This window comes from Channa argus, chromosome 13 (assembly GCF_033026475.1).
Source record: "Channa argus isolate prfri chromosome 13, Channa argus male v1.0, whole genome shotgun sequence".
Taxonomy (NCBI): domain Eukaryota; kingdom Metazoa; phylum Chordata; class Actinopteri; order Anabantiformes; family Channidae; genus Channa; species Channa argus.
The window spans coordinates 13,744,614-13,771,841 of NC_090209.1; the positions used below are offsets into that span (position 1 = coordinate 13,744,614).

The window sequence follows — 27,228 nt, forward strand, 5'->3', positions numbered from 1 at the left end:
AAATGAGGTGTGAGTAACTGAGGAAAGTGTGCAAAGTGTCCAGAGAACACAATAGAAGGAAAAGCTAATCTAGAAAATAATACACAATTCATTCATTAAAAAAGACACTGAAAAATTAAAGCAAGAATGAAATCACGATATTAACATGCTCGTCACTATTGGGCAGGTCCTCAGTACTGGGAGAAACTCTCATAGAGGAAGTTTGCTCTCCCTTGGCCTAGACTTCATTTGACCAAAACAGGACAGCACGAGAATCTCAGGCTCAGTGGAGGTTAAAAGACATAACTGGGAGGCTGTCCAACGTGTCCTGTAATTTGATGGATAAAATGTCAAAAACCCATTTTGAGTTGTACCACTGTACTGACTCACACTGTTGTGGAGTTACTGATAGATAAAGAAAAAAATTGCAAATATTTTCCAGGTGATTAAAAGACAAATGCACTCAGAGTCTACTGTGGCAAACATGCCTGTTTTTTAGGCTCTTTAGCTCACATTAGTACCAAACCATTGGATATTCCCTTTGAGGAACAAGATGTTCAGTCTCTCTCCACATGTAAGTTCTAATCAAGACAATACTACATTGCTTTAATGAATTAGCATCATATCACTTTTCACTTTTACCACAAACACACTCAAAACTCCCTCATGACAAGAGCCCTTAAAAAACTTAATTAAGATAAAAAAAATTTGGTGATGACATTTTGAACTTCAAAGAGGATTAGGTGGACAATGAGTAATTAATGACTGCAGTGGGTGAAATGGTGGTGCAGAGGTCAGCGCCCTCACAGCAAGATGGATCAATGTCATCCCCGTGATTGGCTCCAACCTCTGGTATAATTTCAGAGTTGTTTGCATGGAACAACATAAATTCAGATTTCAACTCCATATATATTGATAAATTGGATTTGGCTACTCTGACAGTGGGTCAGTGTCATTTTAGATCTAAACTCAGAATTAGACATTTTAAAATTTTTTTAAAGTTTAAATCAAATGAGACTGTTTAAATCTATTCATTCACAAATGTGAATGTATGTAAATAAATTGTTTCCAAACTGCTCCTCACGATAATATAAAAGAAATGTACCCACACAAACAAATCATAGAATGTACATAGGATCAATCTGTCAGTCAACTACTTTGGATCCCTTTAACTTTTATTGAGAATCTTTCAAGTTGCCACGAACAAACAAAACACAGTTAGACAAGTAGTGTAATGTGAGCAATCAGTGGCAGTCTCTTAAACAGTTGAGCTTAAAGGGCTGTGTGTCCATACCTTATTTGGGGCTGCCCTGCTGCACAAGAGTTCACACAGTCCATGTTTCACTGCCTGAGACTTGGGCAAAGATGAAGAGAGAATGTAGGGTGCCAGGGCAGTTCAAACAAGACCAGAAGAGACAGAGAAAAGATCAAGATACCAGATAAAAAAAACCCCAAGACATGAAAGAAGAGACAGACTAACAGAAGAAGGAAGGGTCCTTTACAGCCAATGAAGAGCACGAAAGGAGAACTTCACGGTTGGTGAAGACCAGAAGTAATAGCTCGCTTTATCAGATTTTAAAAAGAAGAACAAGAAAAGAAAAAATATCCACAATGGCAAGACGCCTCATTAAGACGGATGACAAAGAAGCAGATTCTGCCCATGAAGGCCTAAAAAACCTTTTATCTGTGTTTCCTGGGGAAGATTTTATTGAAAAGACATGGTGGATATAATTACCGGACTAAGTCAGAATTAGAGACACTTACACCCAGCTCACCTGGGTTTACTGGGAGAGGGAGGAGCTCTGAGGGTCTGGTCCCAGTGCCCACTCCCATTTCCAGAGAGAAACATATCCCCCTCCTCTTAGATCAGTTAATCATATGTGTGAGGTTTCCTGCATGTCAGAGTTGTTGCCAGTTGTGGTGCCTTAGCGGTGAACTGTGCACAGTGAGACAAGACCTGAAGGAACAGACCTAATTTCGCGATAAGACAAGAGAGACACAGAAAAGGGTTGTGATTATAGTTGAATAACAAGGATAGAATAGCAACGGACAAGAATTATAGGAGCTTTTTTTTTGCTGTCCATTAAGAAGAATGAAAGCTCTACAAAAGAATCAGGGACGCACTGACCAGATGCTGGGAGCCTTAGTTGACGTGCCAGCTGTGGCTATGCCCAGTCAGCAGTGGGTGAGTTGTAAATCCTTGTTTGTGTACTTACTGGCTGTTTATACAATTACCACACATTTAAAAGGAAGGCAATATATACACATATGAAAGTACTGGCTGGAACTTGGGGAACATAGTGTCCACATGTTACATGTCAAGTTTATATTGCATCGTTGACCATAAAACAGTCATGTCGGACAAGCAGAAAACAGAGAGAAAGAAGGGTAGAAAGGTTGCTTCTCTCTGTTCAGTGCTTGGGAGGAATCTTGAATGTTTGTGAGGGACAGGCAGTGCTGATTAAGCCATCTGACCATAAACAAAGTCATGAAGGTCTAATGCCTCACTGGAACCCTGCAAGCTCATTTTCCAATCCTCCTCTATGCCCTAATCTTTTTCTTCCTCTTTTCTCTCGCTTTTTTACACACGTCCACAAAGAGAGAAAACCCTAAAACCCTGGAAAATGGTTTTTGCATTAAAGGTGATCACATCTGGAAATTCACTTCAAACATACAGAGGTCACAGTGTATCCAAAGCTTCAAGTAGCTTTCTCTTGAAAACACTGTTTTCTCTTTGAAAACTGTTTATGGTGGTAAATCATTTGCTCCCGGACAGATAGTAAACACGACAAAGTCCCTCCATCAGTGTACAATAACACTAACTCTGCTTGCCTTATTTAACCTATACTCTAGTGGTGCTGTTTTAAATAGAGATGAACAATTCTGATCTGATTTGCAGTTATTGTCCAAGCTCTGTGGCAAAAGTTGGACCCCAGTTATTTCCGTTGCATTCTTGTTCAGTGTGTAATGGAGAAAATGATAAAATATGTAACAAACTGTGGAAACAAGCAGCCACTGGTATAATGTTTTGTGGTTGTGTGACCATAAGTACTGTGTACAGTCTTACCATCACTTTCTGCCTGAGAGCAGGGCCCCACCACTGACAAAGGCATCTCTGTGTGTAGCTCTCAGAAGGAGGTGAGGCAGACCTCCCATCAAGCGAGGAGGAAAAGAGGCCAGTGCAAGGCCAGTGGGACACAGTGGGGCAGGAGTGGGAGCAGCAGGCTACTACTGAGTGGAGAGAAAGAACAGGTAAGGCCTCATATAGCTACACTGAGGGTCACAGACATTTTTGTGCCCCATCATGCTGGTTACAATGGTCTTTGGCAAACCTTAGAGAGCCACTGAAAGAACCGGTGAACAACCCAGACTTCCTTGCAGTAACATCCATAAGGGCGTGCTCAGCCACATTCATTACAAAAAAAACAAGCAAACCTGGCTACAGTCTATAATTACTTGATCCAGCATTTGCATCATAAACATTTGAATATAAATGTATATATGCCACTTGAGCTGCTCAGGCCTTCAGTTTTAGCTTGCCTGTTAGCCATATGTGAATCAAAACACCCCCATCTGCTATATCTGATGGTGGCCATTAGTCAGTAATAACTTCAGGGAAAAGATCGTCCGGGAGTCACCTAAGTGCTGGTGCTTTACTCTTATTAAACCCCACCCTCTGTATCCTCTATTGGCACTGATAGCAGTAAATTACATTGCTGTAATGCAGCATGCATAAGTATATGAGAGAGAGAGAGAGAGAGAGAGAGAGAGAGAGAGAGAGAGAGAGAGAGAGAGAAAGAGAGAGAGAAAGCGCTCTTGTGTGTATGTGTATACCCATGCAACACTTTCCAGATGGGGCAAGAAAACATATTCAGCTGCCTCCCTTCTACTTCTGCTCCATCACTGTTGGTTGCACTTACTCAGATTTTTTGCTGTGAAAAGGTTTGCGTGCATTGCTATTTTCCTTGAATGGAATAGAACAAAAGGAGCTTTGTAGCTGGATCTGGGTTTGGGTTAGAGGGAGAGTTTGTGTATATACGGGAGGTTTTGACAGTGTGTACCATGTGGCTGCACCACTAACTGTTGTGCAGAAAAGTACACGGTGTACAGAAGCGGTGTGAGTGAGCCAGAGGAAGCCGTCAGTGACGCTTATCTCTAATAGCCTTAGTTGGATGGGGTCTGCTGCTGAGGTTAATGCTCCCAAATATTATTTTAGCACACAGCTATAGAAATGCATAAAAAAGCATTATTCAATGCCATGTGGAAAGATGATGACGGAAACTGAGCTTGTTTATATCAGTCACAGGCAAGCTCCTCTGCACAATTGTTTTTGCATAGCCCAATTTCCTCCGGATGGGAAATTGGAAAGAAAATCAATGAATCACAAAAGAGAAAAACATCTGTTCCAAAACAACAACCGTCGTACCCCCAGAGTAGGGCTTGGTGATAAGTACTTTTATTTACTAGGTCACCATTTAATCAAACCATGATAATATTCTTGGAATAAAATGTTGTAGCATGGTTCTTGCTCTTAATGTGTAAGCAAATGTAGTTTTATTGAAGTGTTTCACAGTGTTTGATCTACATACGTGTGTGTATGCTCAGTATATTTATGAAAAATAAAGTCATTGAAGAGAAATAATTGGGTATTAAATTTGGAATATTTTAGCAGATACTCTAATACGTGTCATTAATACCTAGTGTGCTGCTATTTAACTTTTGTTTCATTCACCTTTAAACATGAGGATTTTCATTAGATATTTTTTAAACCCATAGTAACTGTAAGTTTGTTTATAATGCTAATGTGCCAATTAGCAGGCAAATTATAGCATAAACCATATTTATCACTGTTTTTAAATTACTTTGACTTAAGTCTTTTTATTGCCTGTAATGAATTTACATAAATTGCCACATAAACATTTGATGATGTTTCTGTGAAGGTTTTCATTAATGTCAATCATGATGTTGATTGTTGTTGTTATCAGTACCAATGGTTTTTGTTGTTATACCAATAGTTTTATTAAACAGAAGATGCGGAACAGAAGATGTTATATTGTGTAGGGGGCCATGGTGAAGATTTAATATTATATTAAGCATGGCAGAGGTCATAGCGTCATAGCATTGTTTCCATTTCCTGCTGTGTCCAAAGGAAAAGGAGGAAAGAAGAGAGGCCCCTGTTTTCTTTAAATACATGGTTAGGGCCATAAGAACCATCTGTTATATGTTAGAAAAAAAAAAATCCTTGCGAGTGGCTTCCCAGAACTTACAGGACATTGCCAACCTCCAAAAATTCAGATCCTTTCTTTCGATTTTTCCCATTTCTCAATCCCATCTTTATTTGCTCTTCTTCTCTCTGAACTTTAGTACAGTTATTCATCAGTTTCTCTCTATGTACTCTCTCTTCTGCCTCTTTTTCTCATTTTCTTTAATTCAAATATAAGCCTGCATTCGTCTTGTTTTGCCTCAAAAGATTGTCCTCAGCAATGGGATTTTTAACCTGGCCTACTCTCTGTGTGCACAGAGGTTCTGATCATATTCCTGTAAAATCTTACAAGGTTTTCTCTTTCTCTTTGCTCCTTTGACTTTCGGCCGTAAAGATCGTTCTCTCACTTGTTTCTCAACAAAGATCAGTGATAAATATACGTGTGGATCTTCAGACTCTTTTTTGAGGCAAAGTGTTTAAAGCCACTACAACAGAAAACTAAACTAAACCAGTTAAAATAACATTAACAACACAGATTAGACTCAGCGTTCTTGTCATTTTGCGGCGTACATGTACAGAGCTGATGAAATTTAGTTAGCTTCAAACCAAAAGATAAGGTGCAGACATGAGTGAAATAACATGCACACAATGATTAGGTGCAGACTGCATGTGTCTGTTTTATTTGAACGTGTTCAAATGCAATGTAGACAACTGCTTATAATTAGTGTAGAAACAGTTATGTCAACACATTGTGATAAGAAGCATGAAATTATTATAACTGTTATACGTACAGAAGTGTAATGTGACATTTATTTGAGGATTCCACCGATTCCTTTTCTTTTTTTTGGTCTTTTTGGCTTATCCTATGAGTTCAGGGTCACCACAGCGGATAATTGTCTGCATGTTGATTTAACAATTTTTTGCCGGATGCCCTTCCTGATGCCACCCTCCCCAGTTTCTACTGGGCTTGGAACAGCACTGCAAAATTTGATGAAAAAATATGTAAAAGAATTAAAAGATTTGAAAATATAAAGTGATCCAAAGAAGAAATTGTTGTACTCTGCCCATATGGGGTTTCATAAAAGGCTGGAAGCTTGTGCCATCCAAGGAAAAGTATTACTCCCTGAGGACCCTGTGTCTGAACTGTGTGCTCAACCTTAAATGGACAGTTATCGACCCAAACCCATTGTATTGTGTTATAAGGACCAGAGACTAGACATTATATTACATATTACCTCACCCATCTTCTATTGTAATGTCACAGGGCTGTGCTTTCTTTGTAACCTTGTCCCCTATGTATTCAAAGCTTTAATTAACTCTGCATAAGCATCATGTCATAGTTGTCATAAATATGTGAAAAGTGCTTCTAAATACAGTCTTCTAAGTTAACTAAGTGATGTGTGGTGGTTAGATGGATTTGTATTTCATGTGTTTTGCAAAGTACTCAATTCCCCAGATGTTAGCAAACATTGTCCAATAACTGTCTGGATTATTTTATCTAAACCTTTATTGATCACATCCTTTCTGAGTAGTCCTATTAGGAAATAATCGCCATTAACTCCAAGTAAATATGGACTTCTAACAACAGAGATAACAATAACTGATTGTCTTGGTCACTTCTTACAACAAAGACCATATAAACATATCAGTTTGTTGAAACTGAAAAACTCAAAAGAAGAAGGAGAAGAACAACAACAACTAAATTGTTTACAAGTTAAAATTAACATTTTTTTTTTATTAGAGTCATGTTTCTGACCATCTGGCAAATCCAGTATTGATTAAGTTCTGCAGACATAGCTACTAAAAGCTCCACTGTTTTAACAAGCTATGTCTGTCTGCTGTTTGGTGCTGAGCATGTAGTGTACCGGGGATGAAGATGCCTGTTATGACTGAAAAGAGAGCAGTGAGTGATTTAGATAAGTAAAACTAGGGAACAGACAGACAAACAATGAGCTGAAACTAAATCTCTCTTAAGTCAAATTATCATTAGAAACATTGTTGTAAAAACATTGATTACACAATTGGGTGCAAAAGTGTGCATCCCCCTTTTTTGAAAGGGCAAAAAGAGTAAAAGACATAATTTTCATCAGCATAATATTCAATGCACATTGAGCTAGTACAAATGTTCCTTTTTTAGAAATTGAATAAAGTTCACTTTTAATTAATTTAACAACTGTGGTTGCTTTAGAAACGTGAATATCAAATGGTAAATGGTCTGCACTTTTATAGCGTTCTTCTACCTATTGGTACTAAAAGCGCTTTGCACTGCTTCTCATTCACCCATTCACACTCACAATCACACACACTCACACACCGATAGGGGAGCTGCTATTCAGCTGGCCAACACTCACCAGGAGCAACTAAGTTGGGGTTTACTGTCTTGCTCAAGAACCAACAACCCTGGGATTGATCACAGTTCTATCATAAAATCTTATAGCAGAATTTCATGTTGTGTTTCAAATAATGGGTCAGGCAGAACTAGCTGGAAGGCACAGATCAGCAAAATCGCCTTATGGATCTCAAATCCAAAATAAAACTGGCTTTCAGAAACTGCACTGACCTGGAAGGAGGAGGTAGAGGGAAACATATCCAGACATGCACATAAATGTACTCACAAACAGGCAACACTATTCATAGTAACATGTAGCAAAAACATAATATCCAAAAAACTTGTTCACTTCACAGTAAATGTGCTGGTCTGAGCAATTCCATATCAAAGATAAAATAATGGTGTCTCTCTGTATGCAGTCTTTGGGTTTGCTTTTGTTTAATTAACATTTTCTCCTTTGGGAGGCATTTTAGCTCAGGCTTAAAGTTTGCACACTATCAACAGCAGTCCCAGAGTCCCACTGCTTGAATGCTGTTTCTAGAGCAAGGTTCACAGTCCATTCTGGAGAGACAAAGTAAAGAGTCTATAGGTCACATATGGAAGGAAAACTGAGTCTCTGGCTTATTGATGAATTTGGGGAAAAAAGAGGAGCTGGATGTGGAAAGTTTGGTAAAAAAAAATGTGTGTGCATGTACAAATGTGTCTCAATATGGATGTTTATAATTGTGGAAGAATTTCTGAAAATCGTGGATGTTATTTTGAGGAACAAGTCTTAAATGGTTGGTGTACCTCCTCTCTTGCTGCCCGAGAGCTGCACTACATGGTGTGGTACAACAGTGGGAGGTACCGAGTGGTACTAGAGGTGAAGTGCACAAACAGAAACACACATCATGCACCACACATGCATGCACACAGAGCATCACACCCATCTGTATCTTTGCTGTACACCAGTGGTATACATCAGTCTAATTGGACAAAAACAGCAGCTCTTTGCAGAGCAGCAGGACAGCAGGGAACAGAACAGGACAGTTACTCTGTGACTTCTGCTCCATGATGGGACTTCAGCCAAAAAAAAAAAAAAAGAACCCTCCCCCTTACACCGACTTGTCTACAATACCAGTTTACCTTAATTGGTGACACACATCAGCTTAGAGATGAAATGTTGAAGAGAAAGAGATAGAGGAACTAAGTGAAAAGAGCAAGGGAAATGGAGGAAGGAAAATAAAATTTAAGAAAGTACATTTTGGCAGGATTCCAGCTAGCTGACGGGGTAAGGCGAGGCTAATGTCAGGGGGGGGGTTGGGGAACACAATGCAAATAAGCAGCTGCACATCTGCTGAATTAAGACTTACTGTAGTTGTATGTTTGCATGCTCGCATGTGTGTATTTGGATGCGTTTGTTATACTGTTATACTGTTTCGATGCATGGGCATTATATTGTACATAATAAACGAAACAAAAAAAAAAGACCATTAGGAACTTGTGCTGATTTATGGAAGCTGATTTCCATAAATCATATTGAAGATTGTTCTCTGAACATACTTCCTATATGTAACTGTCTCCTGACTGGAAAGATGATGCATTTCCCTTGTTTGACTGCTTGGCTCTGATTATAAACACGCACATCCATCTGTATTTAACATACTAATCAACAGACAAGTCAAGTAAAAAGGAATTCAGATTTTAGTCAGCCATCCAGGTCATTTTCTCCACATCTGTACAAGCATACGTGTGCAGATGAATCATCTGTAGTGTCTGTGTTTTGTGTGTATGAGTGTGTGTGTGTGAGTCTTGTGTGGGAGAGAGGGGAGGAATGAAAGAGAGATAAAAGGAGAGAGATGAATGGGTGCTAATGCACACCTCACCTCACATCCCCTGGTCCTCCCTTCAAGCCAGGGGAGGAGCACTTTTTCCATAATTCTGTTAACATTCAGTGCTTTGTACATTTTCTCCAGGACCAGGGCCACTGTCTGTGTTTATTTATTTACAGATTTTATTTAATATGGTAGATTGTGAATGTTAAAGCTGATACAAAGACGTATGTTTTCCAGCCACACAAATCAGTACACATATTCTGTGTATGTACTCTGACAAAAATATTTGCAAAAGCAAAATACTTCTTTCACGTTTGCAAATGCTTTGAAGCAGCAACAGTGAACTTTACGCAACAAGTACAAATGCCCCCTACTGGGAGCCTTGTCGACATACGTGTCTAACTCTCTGACTTTCCCAATGAAAAGATTCCGCTGCATTCATTTCATGAATTTTGGATGTATCTCTAGAGCAATGTATTCTATATTATCTTTCCCCTGTTGGGTTGAATGATTGTGCAGGCAGTATTGACTCACTTTGTAAAGCAACAACCATCTTGTCTTGTGTCTTAATTTTCTTGATTCTTGAAAGTCTTTTATGCTTGTCAAACCCATTGTTTCTCAGCCTGTTTTGAATTGTGTTGTTATGCTCAGTGTTTCACAGACATATCAGCATCAGACAAGTGGAGACATTCAGCAGCACTGTTCAATATTCCTCTGCTGAAATGCCCCTTCAATCACGGTGGCTTAAAGCATCCATTACAAGCAAAGAAAGGGAGAGATGAAGGGAAGCTGGGAGGGTGGGGGTGGATTGTGGTCTGTCTAAAGCATATCTGTGCAGTGTGTACGTGTTTTATGTAGCAAACCAGTGTGCTGATAGATATAGATAGATAAATAGATAATATATCTGTCATTGTGGGCTTTCTATCGAGTGCAGAACTTTCTTGTATGTCCTGCAAGTTTGTGAGTCTAATGTAACTGTGTGTGTGTGTGTTTGTGTGCTGATGGGTCAGGCAACCAGGCTACTCTATTTGTTCTGAATGCCTCCTGTAGACTACAGAAACATTCTGACAGCAGCCTGCCACCACCCTGTCACTGTGGAGTGGTGGATGCTGGAGAGATGGCCCTGCCAACTACCGAAGCACTTGACATTGCACCTCAGGGATAAGTGTGCTCATGTATATGTGCTCCTGCTAGCTCAGTGCCAGATGATACTTAGCTTTCTCTTATTTCCGCTGACGCCCCCAAAGAGGAATCTGAGTGGGTGCTGTGACTCTGCTCATCCTTATTGCAAGAATCAGGTGGTAATTTCCACACAGTCAGACTGTAGCCCGTGTCAAATGATGTGCATGATGTGTTCACTGGCAGGAAAATAATTGTCGTTGTCCCAGAACATGCAGTATCTCATAAGTGTTTGTAACAACCTTTTTCATGGTACTGGTAATATATTATGCGGTCTCCTTGGGTAACCCAACAGATTCTCACTTCATCTCTAAGGAAGGCTGATGAGTCACAATCTGGTGGTGATTCAGTTTAATGTGCTCTGATGTAAAAACACACATGTAAATGTGGAATGCTTAGTATCTATTGCTATGTTAGCAGATACACAACCTCTGCAGCTCCCAGCTTTGTCAGAAAACACAAATACACACACACTAAACTAACACTAGGACAGTCTACAGTTTTTAATAATTGTATTTTTTGAGATTGCATATTAACATTACTGTAAAGGTGCCAATGTTAGTCAGGCCGTGTTTTCAGCTGGTATCTCTCGCCCAGATGTTTAGAAATCAATAAAACGACAAAACACACAACATATGAGAATCATGACAAGCAAGGCTAGACATGAAATGCCAGGACAAATATTCAATTTCAACTTCAACTCAATTCAACTTTATTACATCAAAGTCTTTGCAAGGCACTTTATATGGAGAAAACCCAACAAAGCCATAGGCAACAGTGGAGAGGAAAAACTCCCTTTAACAGAAGAAATCTCCAGCAGAACCAGGCTCAGGGTGGGTGGCAATCTGCCTCGACCTGGGGTGATCTGGAAAGTGGAGAGAGAAAAGAGAAGAGCAACAAAAGCAACAAAAGAGGCATTGGGCAGGTTGGTAGGATCAGTAGCTGTGCCCTGGAAAACACATAGCCGGGGACACCTGCAGAAAGGGACAGAGAGAGGGAGACAGAGAAACAGAAAGAAGACATAAGGTTAATGTCATAAAGTAGTGACCATGATACTGTGACGTTTACAACTCCACTCATTTAGTTTAAAGCCTTTTAACTGTACAAAGTTTCATTTCTGGTCTTGGGTATTTCAGCCCTGGTTCCTGACAATACATTCTGGCCATGCATGGACCCAGCTAACACCAACAGTTTTTTACCAAAAGTTAGCTCCACAAATTGAGGACGACTCCTGCATCCTATTCTGCATCACCCATGGTCCCACTGGACTTTGTGATGACTTTTCCTCTGTACAAAAGAACCACATTGTTGATTGCTTTTCAAAGAAGGCTACCATGGAGAGCAAGTCAGTGTCCTCAGTGTCTGTTCAAGTCTCTCACTACAGGTAGACCTGTGTATTTCAGAGCTCCGAATGCTCTGTGGAGGACTCTCTCTGTATAAAGGCCTTTTATTTTGCCTCAGTATACCATTTTCATTTATATCTCTTGTATACCATTTTCTCTTTTGGGGTAGAGACCAAGTGAGTGAAGCTAAAAACAGTGACACATTTTTGGAAATACACTTGTTCACTGTCCTACAGTACATAGTTAGATTTGAATGCAGTTTGCGAATATGACAATAAAACACTGGCCATACCAAATGATACTGTCATACAGGGTCATATTTTTTTAATTCCCCATTGTTTATTGAGAATGTCTAAGTATAAATATCTGTTTAATTTCAGAGCATAAATTAAATCTGAATTTGTTTTGACTGATTTTAACTCTAAAGTAGTAGTAGTTGAATTTGTATCTTTGGTTGGACCATGTGAGCAACAATAAATCTTTATTGTTTAATAATGTCGCACGCACATACTTACAGAAGCAAGGACATTGACATAATGCATTTTTTGCAATAACATAAACTTAGTTGCAGCTTAACTGCAACTATTGCCTAACTTAAAAAGTAATTCTAATCATAACCCTCAAACTAAGCCATGTCTGAACCGAAAGCAATTCAGCTGCATATTTAGTTTCATGCAACTGATACATGTATCATTCATGTTTTATGCATTAGACATGAACTAAAGCCCATTTTTCATACTTAAAATTAACTCTCTTAGTGCTAATGTGTAAAATGCTGTTTAAAGTGCTGTTTGAACTTATTGTCATGTTTATATAGAGAAAACGAGATTAACATTTTAGTGGTGCCACCATTGTTATTTTGTTTAACAGTAAATTTCTCTCCTCTAAAGTATTCCTCCTGAAGACCCCTGTTCTTTGTAAAAAAAAAAAAAAAATCCTTCAATTGGGAAAGCTTCACATGAGACTCCACTAGCTGCACACGTTATACACTTTTCACACTGACACTGATATAATCCTCAGTGTCCGTGCAACAGGACGTTACTTTTTAGGAGACAGATTTGATTTAAAGTTGTGGGTTCCACAAATACACACACAGACACACACACTAAGAATGCCAGCATTGTGAAATTTGAGACTGCCCACTCACCCCACGGAAACACAAAGGAAAACCGCTCACTATGCTGCCTCCATGATATGTTAGAGGTGTCCCAGCCAAGAAAAAAAAAACAACTATAATCTGAACACACACATTCTTCAGAAAGTGTGTAAATCTGACGGGCTGTAGCGACGCTGTGGTCACCTTATGGGAAAGTGCATGACACCTTCAACCCAACATGGTCTATCCTCTGTAAATTGCAGAATATATCATTGCAGACATGGGTGTTACCATTTCCAGGAGTAGCTCTGAGTGGACACAAGAGAGCGTGTCTCGCTGCTGGATATCGAAGAGCCCCTGTAAGCATTGCCCATGCCAAACTGAGACTCAGCCATGTAGAAAAGAGGATAAGAGACAAAAAGCGGGGCAGCAGGCGAGAGAGGAGACAGAATAGAGGAAAGAAAAACAGCTGAGAGGAGGGAAGAGAGATGGGAGAGAAAGAACGAACAGGAAGAGAGAAAATGAGGGGAGTGGGAACCTTATCCTGGAAAAGCCAGCAACTAGAGCTGCAGACTCCACCCTTATCACCCCTCCCCTTACTCTCTCTCTCTTTCTCTCCCTCACTATCTCTCTGACTTGCACAGTGTCTCTCTCTCTCTCTCTCTCTCTCTCTCTCTCCCCGAAGCAGTCTTCCAGTCTGTCATTTGACCAGGCAGTTCACAGAGGCGAGAGCTCAGCACCAAAAACAAAACAGAGGAAAAAAGAGAGACAGAGAGAAGGGAGCACATTCAATACAATCATAAGCTTGCTGGAGTGTTTTCTTGGCTGTTTATCACTGGCTGAAAAAAATCCCTTGAGTGTGGATTTTCTTCTTGGCTGCTGCTTTTGTGGACTCCCTCTGCCTCTCGATGTGGGCTTTAACTCTGTCTTCAGTCAACTGAGGAGGAGGATCAACTGACACCCTTTTGGGGATTTTACCCTTTGAGGAGTGAACCCCTACTTGTGGGAGGGTGAGTCAGGGAGACAGTAAGAGAGTGAGAAAGGGAGAGCGCCGAGCCATGCCCACTTCTGCTCATGGTTCAACAGCATGAAAAGGGGGCACCATCACCATCGCCACCACCGAGGCTGTGGCTGCCAACACTTGTTCCGTAAAGTCCTGGCCAAGTGTGGCTGCTGCTATGCCCGAGTCAGAGGTCAGTGAAACACACACAAAACACACAGCAGCACACAAGAAACACTGACTTTCTTCACATTTGTTCTTGAAAGTTGTGTTTGGTAGACATCTTGGCAAAGGAACTTGAGGTCATGCATTTGTTTTGGCATTGGAAAAATCCTTGTTTTTGTATGTGTGATTGCTTTCGTGTATGAGGGTATATATCTGTTGATTGTACTGAGCTGAAGTAATACCTCATTCAACTCTCCTCTCCTGTCCTCTCTAAATACCTTGCTCTTCTTCTCCTCCACATTTCCTTAGATTTCCGCCCACCTCATCCCTTATCTTTCCTGCCATTCCCGTGAATATATGCTAATGGTTTCAGTGTAAGCCTCAATCCTCTCGCCTGCTCTCTCCGCCTCCAGCTAAAGCAACAGATGTGTGTCACATAAACATATGAGCGAGTGGATGAAAAAATTATTGCACAGTGAAGTACAGGGAAACTGACAAGCATTACACAAAAATCGAAAGAAGATAGAAGCAAAGGGAGTGTGTGTAAGTGTGTAAGAGTGTGTGTTTGTGTGTGTGTGTGTGTGCGCGCGTGTGTGTGTGTGTGTGTGTGTGTGTGTGTGTGTGTGTGTGTGTGTGTGTGTGTGTATACGAAGGGTTTTGGGAAGTGCCTGTCCTCAACATGATGAGTGTGTGTCAGTCAAGCATGTACAGCCCGTGGATGGAGAAAACACAGGGGGACTGAGCCACTTTAAAACATTCCTCTTCCCAAACAGTGAGAGATGAACAAAACAACGGTACGTCTCATCTTCCAACTCTACTGTTTGTAGTAATGAAGTGCTGCAGGAATAGCAGCAGTCCATTAGAATAGTGTGGTTGAGTAAAAGCAGTGGGTGGCATCATATGTAATAACAGCAAGGCTGGCAAGTGCACACAGTCTGGTGTAGACTGTGGAAGAACTCAGGGTTCCCAGTAAGCTTGAGCAGAAAGCAGAAAAATCAAACATCAAATGTGTCTTTTGTGTGTTTTTTTTTTTTATTTCAATCGTCAGTTGCTTCTTTCTGAGGCCCTGTCAATATTACATGCACATATATGACCCATTTATGATATATGATATATGTAGTCTCTGAGGTAAAGTTAAAACAGCAACTGGGATTAATAACACTGTATGAGTTTGAAATGTGGTGCCTCTCTGTGTGTTACAAGCCTACATCAAAGGGATAAACAGTGGGACTACCCACTGGGGCTCTGCACTGTACATGGGGGGGCTCATGAAGTAGGCTTTCATATTATTGGCCAGCGTTGTTGGATACATACCTCAGATTCCTTCAGTTTAATCTCTTATGTAACGGATATTCTCCTTTTCCATCGCCTGTAGCTCCCCACTGAACCTCTTATCATAGCAAACGGACGCACACTTACATCATAATATATAAACATGTGGAGGATTTGAAGAATGAAAAGAATTCAAAGAAAACTCAATAAACATATAATAAGAGCATTTTTCCAAATGTCTGAATTTCTTTAACCAGCTTTTAACAAGAAAGGAGGCTGTTTTTGGTTCAACATATAAAGTGAGATTCTTTAAAATATTTTACAGGTAGAGAAACACTTGCAATTTGAGGAGGAGGGAGGTGAGAGTCCCTCTGAGGAAGCCCCATTATAAATCTTATTTTAGAGTCATGTTAATGTGAAGCTGTGTAAAACATCCTCGTAGAGCATTTGTAGTTTCCCACTGCTGGTTTGCTTCCACTAGTATGTTTAGGAGCTCATATACAGTCCTCTTCAGTCACCTACTGTAAAGCAGTTAAACACCATGTTGAGGGGTGTCGGTTGTGCTGGAATTCTTAATAGAACTTCCTCTTCTCTTCTTCTCTTTATAGCCCCAACTCTTCTACTTAATTTTATCTGATACATTTGGCTTTTCAAACCCATTAACTTTGCTTCTGCATCTGGAACTTGTCTAATGGGAGCACATCCTGGGCTTGGGACTCCACTCCAAAACACTGAACAAAGGAGGTCTGACTTCACGGGCCAAAGTCCTTAGCGCCTCTGGTGGTCGCAGGACATTATTCTTTCAGGTCAAATGTGTCACACTGTGAAATAATGTCTTTTTTACAAAATACTAGCTGGATTCTCTGAGATTATTACGGTCACAAAACAACATAATGGCTTAGTGTGAGCTGCTACCTTTCTGCTCTGATACTGATATCAAGAGCTAACAAAGAACTTACTCTTTATTGTAATTTGATTGCAACGATAGGCTGTCTCACACTATTGTATTGAACCAAGCTGTTTACAGAGCCTCTACAGCATTCATTCATTCTAAAGGAACTCCACGAACACAAGAGAAAATTATAGTGTACTGCATGATTCATTTCCTACTTAGCTATAATAGCACTCATACGTTTGATGATGTCATAGATTACAGTATGTTATTATGTGACACCTTATGTTTCCCTGGCAAACGCCTTCATTCACTCACTCAGGTTACCACTGTCACATCCAGCTTTCAGTGGCTGATCTGCAAGTACTGTAACTTTAGCTGCTTTCACTCAGACTAAATGACCTAGGTAACACTTCTAAGTCCATCACTTTGCCTACAACTGTTTTACTTTCCGGCAGAAATTGCATTGCAGTGCATCTAAGTGCAGTGCAAATAAGTTGCTTTCTGTGGCTTGCCGCACATCTTAATCAGTGTGTAATAAAACAGGAAAATAATCAGTGTTAGATTTAGAGAATGATTTGGTGCCAACACATACATATAATATATTATATATATTTTAAAGTAAAAAACCCACACAAAAGACAGAGACATTCAATGTAAACAAGAGCAGCACTGAGTTGCATTGATGCAGTGCATTATGTGGGAGTCTGTGGGATAAGTGTCAGAAGGGGTACCTGACAAGTTCGCCAACAGTTGGCAAGAAACTTTTCTTGCAGAGTGAGGTTTCTCCCTGATGCCTGTTGGCCTCGTAAACAAAGCCCAAAGCCCCCCACAGTAGGGTCCTTAGCTAAGCACAATAATGTGGAAATGTATTGAGAGGACTCTGTAAGCATGAAAAATACAGTGAGTGGAAACATATGAGAATATATGAAGATGAGCGTTTTGGATTATTGATCCAAACAGTACTCAACTTGATAGAGAAGACCAGATAGATGGACACTTGGAGAGATTGGTATATGTATCACTTTATCTGATGTTACCACTGCAATGCATTGCACTTTAGCTGACTGGCAGCCAGAGAGTCATTAGTGAAGCCTGCTTCCCAGCAAAGACTTGACAAACCATTTAAAAATAGTTTGTGTGTCATCATCTGTTGTTGTCTGCACTGAGTTGCATTCATAGCACAGAGGGAGGAAATGCAACCTGTGGATTCATCAGATCTGATCTAATGAATCCACAGGTGTTTTCGGAGATGTTTTTAATTTGTTCAAGGCACTGACTTTTAAATAAATCAAGAAATTCACATTAAAAAGCCAGTAATGTCACAGAAAATGTTTTCCTTGATCATTTTATGCCTGTATTCTAAACCATTCTTAACTAACAGTAATTTCTATGTTACATCTTTACTGCGGGACACATTCCCACTCACCACATACCTAAATTATTTGTTATGAATACGAAGATAAATCTGACTTACAGAAACAGAAGCTGTCTGAGTGAACAAACAAAAGAAAGATATAGATGGAGTAGAGATAAGACCACACGGCATATATGGAAACAAATACAATATACCTCCAGATTTTCACTGGATTTTATTATTGTTTTTTTGCATTTATGGCCCTGCTAAATATACATAATATTTCTGTCTGATAAATGTGCAAAATCTAAACACATGCCATTAAATTAGACTGACAATTTATTTCTGTGCATTTAGCTTGGTTTGACATACATGTAAATGAATTTAAAAAATGCATTTGATAAACATCAAGTTTTACTAATAAATTCATGAAGCTTTTACCTGAATGGAAATACTGGGGACTCTTTAAGATAAAGTCCATTTATCAATATATTATAAGCTACATAGTAACATAGTATAGCAACATGTCAGCATTTCCCTGTGTCTTTCTTTTTCCCTCACTTTATTAGCCTTCTCTTCTTCTGTCTTGCAGTGCACAGTGTATAGTTGGAAAAGCTTATGCAAGCACAAATAAAATCATATTCTATATGTAATATGTTACCTTCAAGTCATTTATTTTTACTGTATAGCTCAAAATCTAAATTTATTTTGCATTGCTAAACACTTAATCAGCTGATCATTTCGCTCTACTGAAATTCAATTACTTTGTGAGGTATTCTTGTTATTTTATATACCTCTAATTTTAGCTATTTGGCAATTTTCAAACTTCAACACATGGCTAATTTCCTGCATATTCCAGTCAATTTATAATAAAAAACTTGATCATAGTAAGACATTTTTTGTCCACTTGCCCTCCTCAGACTAGTCAGGGTGCAGGATGACCCACAGCCCCTGGTGGTTGGAGGATTCGGTACTCCGGCTACATTGCTGTTTTCAGACATACTGTAGGTAACCTTAGCTAACCTGTGACCCCAAGACCTATACATACATTCTGATAACAAGTGGAGTGTGCTTTTGATAGAAAGCAGACCTGCTGGCAAATGGTAGGGAAAACTGCCGTGACAGAACCAGTGTGTCTTTTTATGTCTCAGCTGTAAAGCCTACTTTATTATCAGCTTATAAGGCAGACTTTAGACATTATGGAAAAAGCAACAAAAATAGCTGAATTTGAAGGTATGCTGCTGGATTGCTGTGGCCAAGCCATGTTCAGCGCGCTGAGATATTTTTAAACTTTGCACCCCAGCCCATCCTCCACATCGTCATCTCGTCTTGCCCTCCCACCCAACCCCCCTGTCTCCTCTCTGCTGTGCAAACGGTCTCCTCAATATTGTTCTCTCTTGCACATGCAATACAGAGAAGGGCAGAGAGAAAGACATGTAGTGTGAGAAATCCGAGACTTGTAGGAACTGAGACTCTCAGCTAGACGAAGAAGTCAGCTGGTCTCAATATTTGGGTTGAACATTCCATGATGTGCTGGCTTAGAAAGTGGAGCATTAAGATCATACCTGGGGCATTCTCATTTTCTTCTCTCCTGTCTTCTCCCCCATCTGTCTCTCTCATTCTCTCAGACTGGTTGACATACATACATCCAGTTTATCAGCTATCAATTATGTCTTCTCCCCTTTTCACAATTTTTACCATTTTGCACTGTTGATTCTACTTTCCCTTTTGCTCTACTAAATGACCTTTCCCTGACATATTTCCAGGGCTTCCGTACACTTCTCCTACTCCAACTCTCTTTTTTCTCTTCCCTTGGGCTCTGTTTGTAAATGTGCAGAGGAGAAGAATGAGGGAACAAATTATGAAACCCAGGAGTGCATTCCATACCTTGTTTAGAAAAAATTCTCAAACAGCACAGAGGGTGAGAGGAGCTGGTTCCCTCGACATTTCTACCCCCACTTTCAGTCCATATGGGTATTTTTACATCTGCAATATTCAGGGGTGTCTCTGACATTTGTTCTCACTAAACTGAAACTGTGTGTTCTCAATCCCCCTTGTATCAGACTTCATACATTCTAACAGTGTTGAAATGTGATTGAGTGGGGTGCAAAAGTGTTTTTACATTTTGCTAAAAATATATTTTCATCCTCCAATATTTGAGCAATCGAACAATGAGTCTCAACAACAGGTTGCCTTTGATTACTTTGTGACCCGAAAGGATGTTCTGTCTGCCCCGCTCTTCAGTTCTCCCCAGATAAGGTTTTCTAAACTCTTTGCTGCTTCTAGAATAGCGCTCAGAGAAAAGCCATTTTGTTTGTTGCATATGTTAAAGGCAGGCCTTTGGTTTCTCTGAAACTAGAGATAGAAGTGTTGTTGACTTCTGACCCGAATTCTCTTAAATATTTCTATCTCTATGGCCAGAGGATATTTATGCAGTACAAGTTCATCGTTCATCACTTGCATTGAAGTGTCTTCACTATCTTAATTATAAGTAAATCCCATAGAATTCCGGGTAAACCCTGACTCATTTCAAACTAATAAACAATGCTGACCTATCCTCTTAGCTCTTTTCACTCTTGGCTTTTGTTGAAGAATGTAAAAAGATTTTTTTCTTAACTGGAAAAATAAATGATAAAAGAAAGCAAAGAATAGAGTAAACAATTTCCAACTTGTCCCAGCAGTCATTTTTGCTTGCCTCTGCAAAGTTTCAGTGTGGAGACCATGGACGGGCAATTGTGTCATATTCTGATTTTTGTCAAACTACCTTACTTTGTTGTGACAAATCTAAACGATCTATGATAGTTTCAAAGAGTGTGTGACATAACATCATGTGACAAAACATCAAGGCAAACACAGAGATCATAGAGGAAAATTATGAGCTAATTTATTTATGGATTTACAACAAAGCAACTAAGTAAAAAATAAGAATAGAAACAGTTTTAGAGAATGTTTTAGAGCTACCCTCTGGCAAAGTTTTCTTTTTCTATTGCTTTCCTTTACCTTCATAATGAATGTTTATTGACCAACACAGAACTGACAGTCCTTAGAAAGTAGAAAAACTATCCAATCTGTTGATTTAAACAATAGGTGTCCAGGTGGACATGAGGCCTGGGTCTTGTAACACTTGAGCTCATTTTGCGTATTCATAAGACACCTTTTCGTTGGCCATACGGAGATCTACTTACACCAAATGCTAAGTGCAATCTGAAAGCTGACAGATGGTTTTCTTGAATTTGGAATTTGATTTTCAAAGGTATCCTTTGTGTGCACAGCATTGTTTTATAAATAAGCACGGGGCATAAAAAAATGATTGGTGTGTTATTGTATAAATATCAATGCAGATTGATGCAAATTATTGCACTGTGTTTGTGTGTGTTTCTCCTATGTGCGACATGAGTCTGTGTGTGTGTATCCACATGTGTAGGTTGATTTGGTGATGTGTTGCTGATGGGAAATCTTTTGTGCACTGTCCCCTAACTCTCTCTCCTTCTGGGTTTAGTTGCTATGGCGACTATAATGGGGAGAGGTGGAGAGCCACGGAAAGGAATGAAAATGTGTCTGGAAAGCCCATCACGTCTGAGTGGGAATTACTGTAGTAGCACATCTTTACATCTGCAGCTCAATACAGTGAAAACTGTTGCACACTTGACTTCTCTTATGTTTTATGACACACATGAAGGAAAAAGTAACAACACTGTCTGCAAATGTTCTGGTGCTCTGCATAAATTGGTCCTTAAATGTAATCAGATTTTCACCACAGTCACAAATATCAACAAACATACCATTTCTAAGGTAAAAAGCAAAGTTATGATCTACTATGTCTTTATTGAACACATCCATTAAATAAACAAGGCAATTGTGGAAAATGTAATGGCAATACTAAGCTTCTGAACTCACTAAACATCAACCGGATTAATCAATCAATGTCCAGAGTCCGAACAGAAAATGACTTGTAGTCAGATGAAACAAAGGTAGAATTGTTTGGTAGGAGCAAACATCACTACGTGTGGCATAAAAAGACAACTACGTACTAGTGTATTATGGTGGAGGAAGAATTATGGTTTAGAGCTGCTTTGCTGCCTCTGGACCTGGAACACTTGCCATTTTGGAAGGGGAAAATTACATCCCAATTTAATCAAGGTATCCTAGAGAATAATGACATGGTGGCTTCAAGATCAGAAGAAGCTGGGTGATGCAGCAGGACAATGACTCTAACTATTCAAGTAAATCTAAACTTTGTAGAACTAAAATCAGTGTCAGCCAAAGACTGGCATCACTTTTTCTTCAGACTATATCATATGTTATCTTTGAATGCTAAAGACAGCATTAAGTGTGAAGAGTTGCGTTTAGAAGACTTTACTTCTGGTCAGTTAAAACCGATTCCACCTAGGAGTCCCATCCAGCTTGTTTACAGTAAGTGTATACAGCAGGCTTGTCTACATGCAGTTCAGAGAAGTGACCTTGTATACAGCCAGCCAAAAACAGCAAGAGCCCAGAGCTAAGAGCACTATAGCTGTCAGGCAGACCGGGGCCAGTAAGAGAGGCTCCACATCCCCATGGCCTCACAGGCTCCACAGCTCTGTCTCCAGCTGACTGTGTGGGCTTCCTGACTGGCACTGCCACAGCTGCCATATGGAATCACAATCGCTTTTAATTTGCTTTAGCCTCTGGCATAATGACAGCCTTATTCACCTCTAAATGGATGTATAAAGTTGGGTGAGTCACTTATTGTCATACACACACACACATTCTTTCATTCTTTTAGCATGTGTGTATATTGTTTGTATATCCAGAACGGCATTGCAATGTTCGAAAGTATCATTGGAAGTGTGTGAGCTGGATTATTATAATTATGATTATGTGGGAACACACGTACACGCGCACACAAAGACAGTTGAGCTTTTCTCAAGGGGCACAAACAGAAGCTTGTAATAGATCAGAAAATATTGAGTTTTGATTTTAGAAGTGTGGAGCATGTTTACTGAGAACCATAATGAGGTTGACCAATAACATACCAAAGTAACATTATTCAACGGTTAAAGACTCTGCTACTCTTCAGTAGATCCTTCTTGGTTTTTCAACAAAAATACAGTGTTAAATGCAGAAATGTGAAATCCACCTCTGAAGTCTGCTCTCTGTTGATCCCTTGATGCTCAGTTGTTAATGTCACCTTGTAAGTGTGAAATGGACCACAATGGAACATTTATTATCTGAATTTGATTCTGAGTCTGCGCATTTGGCTCCCTAGAGTTTACATCAAGAGAAATATAGGCAGACGGTGCCAGGAAGTTGGCTTGTCTCTCTCTGAATGGTTCTACAGGAATGTCTGGAGTTTTGTGGCTCGCTAACCACAAACATGGTTCCAGTCACAAAGTGCCAAGAGCCTACAGCAGCTGCTTAAGAAAATACCAGATGCAGTGAGATCGCTACTGCCTACTTATGCCGATGCATTTGGCTTTACAAAGTTAGATCTAGTTTAGATGCAGGAGGAACGACTGAAATCTTGTTTGGTATGATGAAGCTATATCACAACAGGAATCAGCCACTGTGTCATAAATGCCCATCCACTTGAGATGGAACACTATACTCATGTTGACCTGATTTTGACAGTCAGTAGCACTAGTGCTGGCTTACATCTATGTATCACTGTGGCCTATTTCATAAGCCCTCATCAGGAGAAGTGTTTGGATCACATTGTTATGTAGACAGTAGGATTAAGCCAGCATCATCTGTTCAGGCCAGTTTTCTGCGACTGGCATCGCTTTGATCCTCTGAAGAAAAATATGTCTGTCTATAAGTGGTGATGGTAGGAGACAGACTGCCAATGACTTGGTTGTGTCTCTTGACTGTGTCTACCATGTATTTTCTCTTGTCCTCCTGGAATCACAGCAGTGTGTGCATGCGTGTGTCTACATAAACTAGGTCAGTAGGAGGACAGGAAATCTCTGTTCACTTGTCTGTCTGACTGCAGTGTGTCGCTCCAAGTTATTGCACACAAATACACTCACATATGACAAACACAATACCAAAATTATATACTTGTCCATGTTTCTATTAATATACTTCCTGCCTGTATATACTCAAGTATGGTTAAAATGCATCTTCTGCCTTAATCACTTTATTCCCTTCTTCTATTTATTGTCTCCTCCTCTTCTCTCGCCCAAGGTTTTGCTTCCATCTGGTTGATATTTGTATGCCTTTTTCCAATTTAACCTTAATTTACTGCTCCCGTATCATAAGTAATCCCTGCTCCTCCCATCAGTCCATCTTGCAGCCTCTCCCTCAATCTAAATACACATTTAGATTTACTGGAAGTAAATATCAGTTTAATAATTTCAGAGGATTTGCAAGGTTTAAAGGTATGTTTTTTTAATGGTACACTCAAACTGGGAATGGAGAGCAGAGTATAGTCTGGGTTTTGGATGTCCAAGTTGTGCTGGTCTCAGCAACTTTGGGCCAGAGCAAAGCAATGTATTAAAGGAGCTGTGTGTCCTGATGTAAGGGCAGGACCCAGCCAGAGCCCACTGAAAAAACACTGAAGAGCAGAGAGATGCAGGAGGAAAGAGAGGGTTAGAGTGCAAAAAGGGTGACACAGCAAGAGAGGGAGGGACATGTTGTACAGGAGAGGGAGCCAAGATGAAGAGAAGGGGAAAGGGAGGACAGGAAAAAGAAAGAACAGTCAGGTGCCAGAATTTATTAATCACGAGCAGCACAAACAAAGTACGCATAAGCCAGGCTGAGGCCAACAGAGTATGATGAAATGAAAAAAGTGAAAGAAGAAGTAATAGGAAACAAAATATCAGTAGTTTCAAAAGGTCAGAAAATTTTATATTTATTGAAGAAAACAACTGAGAAGAATATAATGAAATTGTGAATGTTACACAGTAAAAAGACATAATATCAGTAATATTGTGTGAAGGTTCATCAGAGGACAATTCAAGGGTTTTTGATCACATCCTTCAGGTAATAAGTACATCATTATCTACTGGTCTTTTAGCCAGCACATCTGAGTGCCTGAGTGCAGCTCAGGTCCTGCTAGTTGATGGGAAGAGTGTCCATTTCCTTTGAGTGGGTGAAATGTAATATACAAGCAGAAACCAGGCTGAAGAGCATAAGGTGGGAGGGCAGTGGAAGAGAAGATAAGCGTCATTAGCAACAACGCAGGGGTGCATCTGAAGCATGGGTATTGACCACCAAACTCTCCGACCCACAGGGGCGTCATTTCCGAGGTGCTCACTGGCAGTGATAAAAGTCTTATAGACTCAGTATGATGCATGATACATTTAGCACTGTAGTGACCAGCAGGTGATCTGCCTCTGATGTGCTGTGTCTTGTTTGCTCTGCCTGTTATTGGATGACACTGGGAGGTCAGATCACAGGTGAACAGTCTTCAACGACCCATCTGCTACCCTAAAAAGATGTCCGTTTGTGTGTATGTGCAAATTTGACATAACCTGCATGTGTCGTTGTATGTGTGTACTGGTGGATTCCAGTGATGCTTAAATTGCCGATAATATGTGGTCCTGAGAGGCCCAAGGATTGACAGAGTGCTTCAGAGAGGAGCAACTGTGGATAAGTTTGCTCCATTACAGCCAGCGCTTTTAGTCTGACTTGTCAGCACAACAGCACTCACTTATCAACTGATCAATAAATGGAAGTTGGACCTAACGTCTTCACAGGGACCAGCATTTGTAGTAAGTCCTCCTCTGCTTGCTGTGCCTGTGAGATTTACTTTTTTAAAATTATATATATTATATAAATTGTATATATTATTATTATTATTATTATTATTATTATTATTATTATTATTATTATTATTATTATTATTATTATTATTATTATTATTATTATTATTATTATTATAAGCTATGTATTTCACATTTCTGACATGGAACAAACACTTTATAAACACACTATAAGCCTATTACCTTAGAGTTTAATATTTCCAAAAGGGTTTTTAAAAGAGTTCAAAACCTTAAAAATCCTTTTCCAAATGTGCTATTTTAAGAATGTGCCCCAGTCTGGCCAAACCAATAAAAAATGTTTAGATCCACCAACACATTTGCTTAAAAACTCCCATTTTACAACAAATTCAAACAAATGACAAACTGTGTTTGTCCAAAGCAAAGTTATCTGTCAGGCACAGCTGGGTAATAATGCTGTGGGGAAGTTACTTGTGCAGAGTTTCTGCTGTATGAGTTTGGTATGAAGAGTGTGGCTAACATTAGTCTGACTATAGTCAGTGTCCACCTGCGAGAGGCAGTTTATACACTGCAGTAAACTGCAGATGCCTCCGACACAGGGAGAGAGAACAGGACTGACCTTAGGTAGCAAATAAAGGGATGCTACAGGTACATTAGCATAGTTTTTACTGAGATTTTAGGATATTTCTTACCAAGCACTTGTGGTTTGTATAATCAGTACATTCAATTATTGCTAAAATAGTCAGGACTTACTAAGTCAAATTCAAATTAGCCACATGCTCATGTTGTTTTATTTTATGTTTAACCTATGTATTTAAATGAGTATTTTCTGTTAACTGAGGAAAAATGAGTCTTACAGTAACTGATAACCATATTAAAAACTAGGCTACATCATGTTTTTGTAAGGTTTCCAACCTGCCATTCCCACTAATGTTTTATAAACACCTTGATGCCTGTTTCTCCTGCAGTTCTCCTTTTAACTTGAAGCAGGTGTAGAGAACCAGACGATATTTTAGTTTGAAGAAGGTTGGACAGAAATGTAGACCGAGGTGTCCTGGGTAATCCTCTTTTCCTTATATTGCTTAGTTTTTCTCTCCTAAATGTTCTGAACACAGACAGTCCTGAAATTTTGTTCTCGCTCAGTCGAAATATTTTCTAGATATAGACTGCTGAGAGTGAGAGAGACATGGAGTTTACTGGAAATTTATGACATCTGTTGTTTTGTAATTCTACTCTCTTATGTGGTAATATTACTTTGCCAACAGCAGTATTTGTACTTTAAATCATTTCAAAAATAAAACATGACTCACAGGAAGGTTGTTGTGTGTTGTGCTCTGGTTACCTATCTCAAACCAGAGCCACGTGCACGATTCCATTACTTTCCATTATGTGTTTGCTGCAGTCATTTAATCATGTTTTTTGATAAAATGCCCAGAGTGCTGAGAGAATGACGCTGCTTCAAATACAGGTGTAGTTTTGAGACATTGTTATCAACGCAGTTACACCATGAGCTTGTATAGCACTGCTTTATGTGAGTATAAAGTCACAACATTAAAACCAGCTGTTCTGTTGACTTAAACTTAATTTGCCTACTCCATGATTTACAGAGAATAAGCTTTGGCACAGCCAGTTTATCTGAGGCACACCCAACATCTTTTCTATGACTATGCCACTGTATTAAACCATATGAACAAGCTGGAGATGAAATGATGTAGAGCTGCAACAATTAAGTCATAAATCCATTAGTCAGTCTGAAGAAAATCTATTTTGCCACTATTCTGATATTGAATTATTTTTAAGCAGAAATGCCACCAATCTCCTGCTTAACCTTATCTTGCGTTTTTCAATGTTTGTTGTTTTTTTTGTTTTTTTTAGAATTTTTTTATTCACCAAACT

At 39.5% G+C, this 27,228-nt stretch overlaps 1 protein-coding gene across 5 annotated transcripts in view; it reads left to right on the top strand.

Annotated features, from left to right (window-relative positions):
• The first annotated feature begins 1,850 nt into the window (after positions 1-1,850).
• Positions 1,851-27,228, top strand: part of arhgef25a (Rho guanine nucleotide exchange factor (GEF) 25a) — a 44,525-nt gene continuing 19,147 nt past the window's right edge. For 2 of the 5 annotated variants that reach the window (XM_067527002.1, XM_067527003.1), the window contains exons 1-2: positions 1,853-2,164; positions 3,105-3,231. In XM_067527002.1, coding sequence (XP_067383103.1) covers positions 2,072-2,164; positions 3,105-3,231 — 220 coding nt within the window. In that variant the 5' untranslated portion in view covers positions 1,853-2,071. Of the gene's footprint in view, positions 2,165-3,104; positions 3,232-13,666; positions 14,137-27,228 lie in introns of those variants that run through there. The other 3 variants (XM_067527006.1, XM_067527004.1, XM_067527005.1) reach the window with 3 other exon arrangements.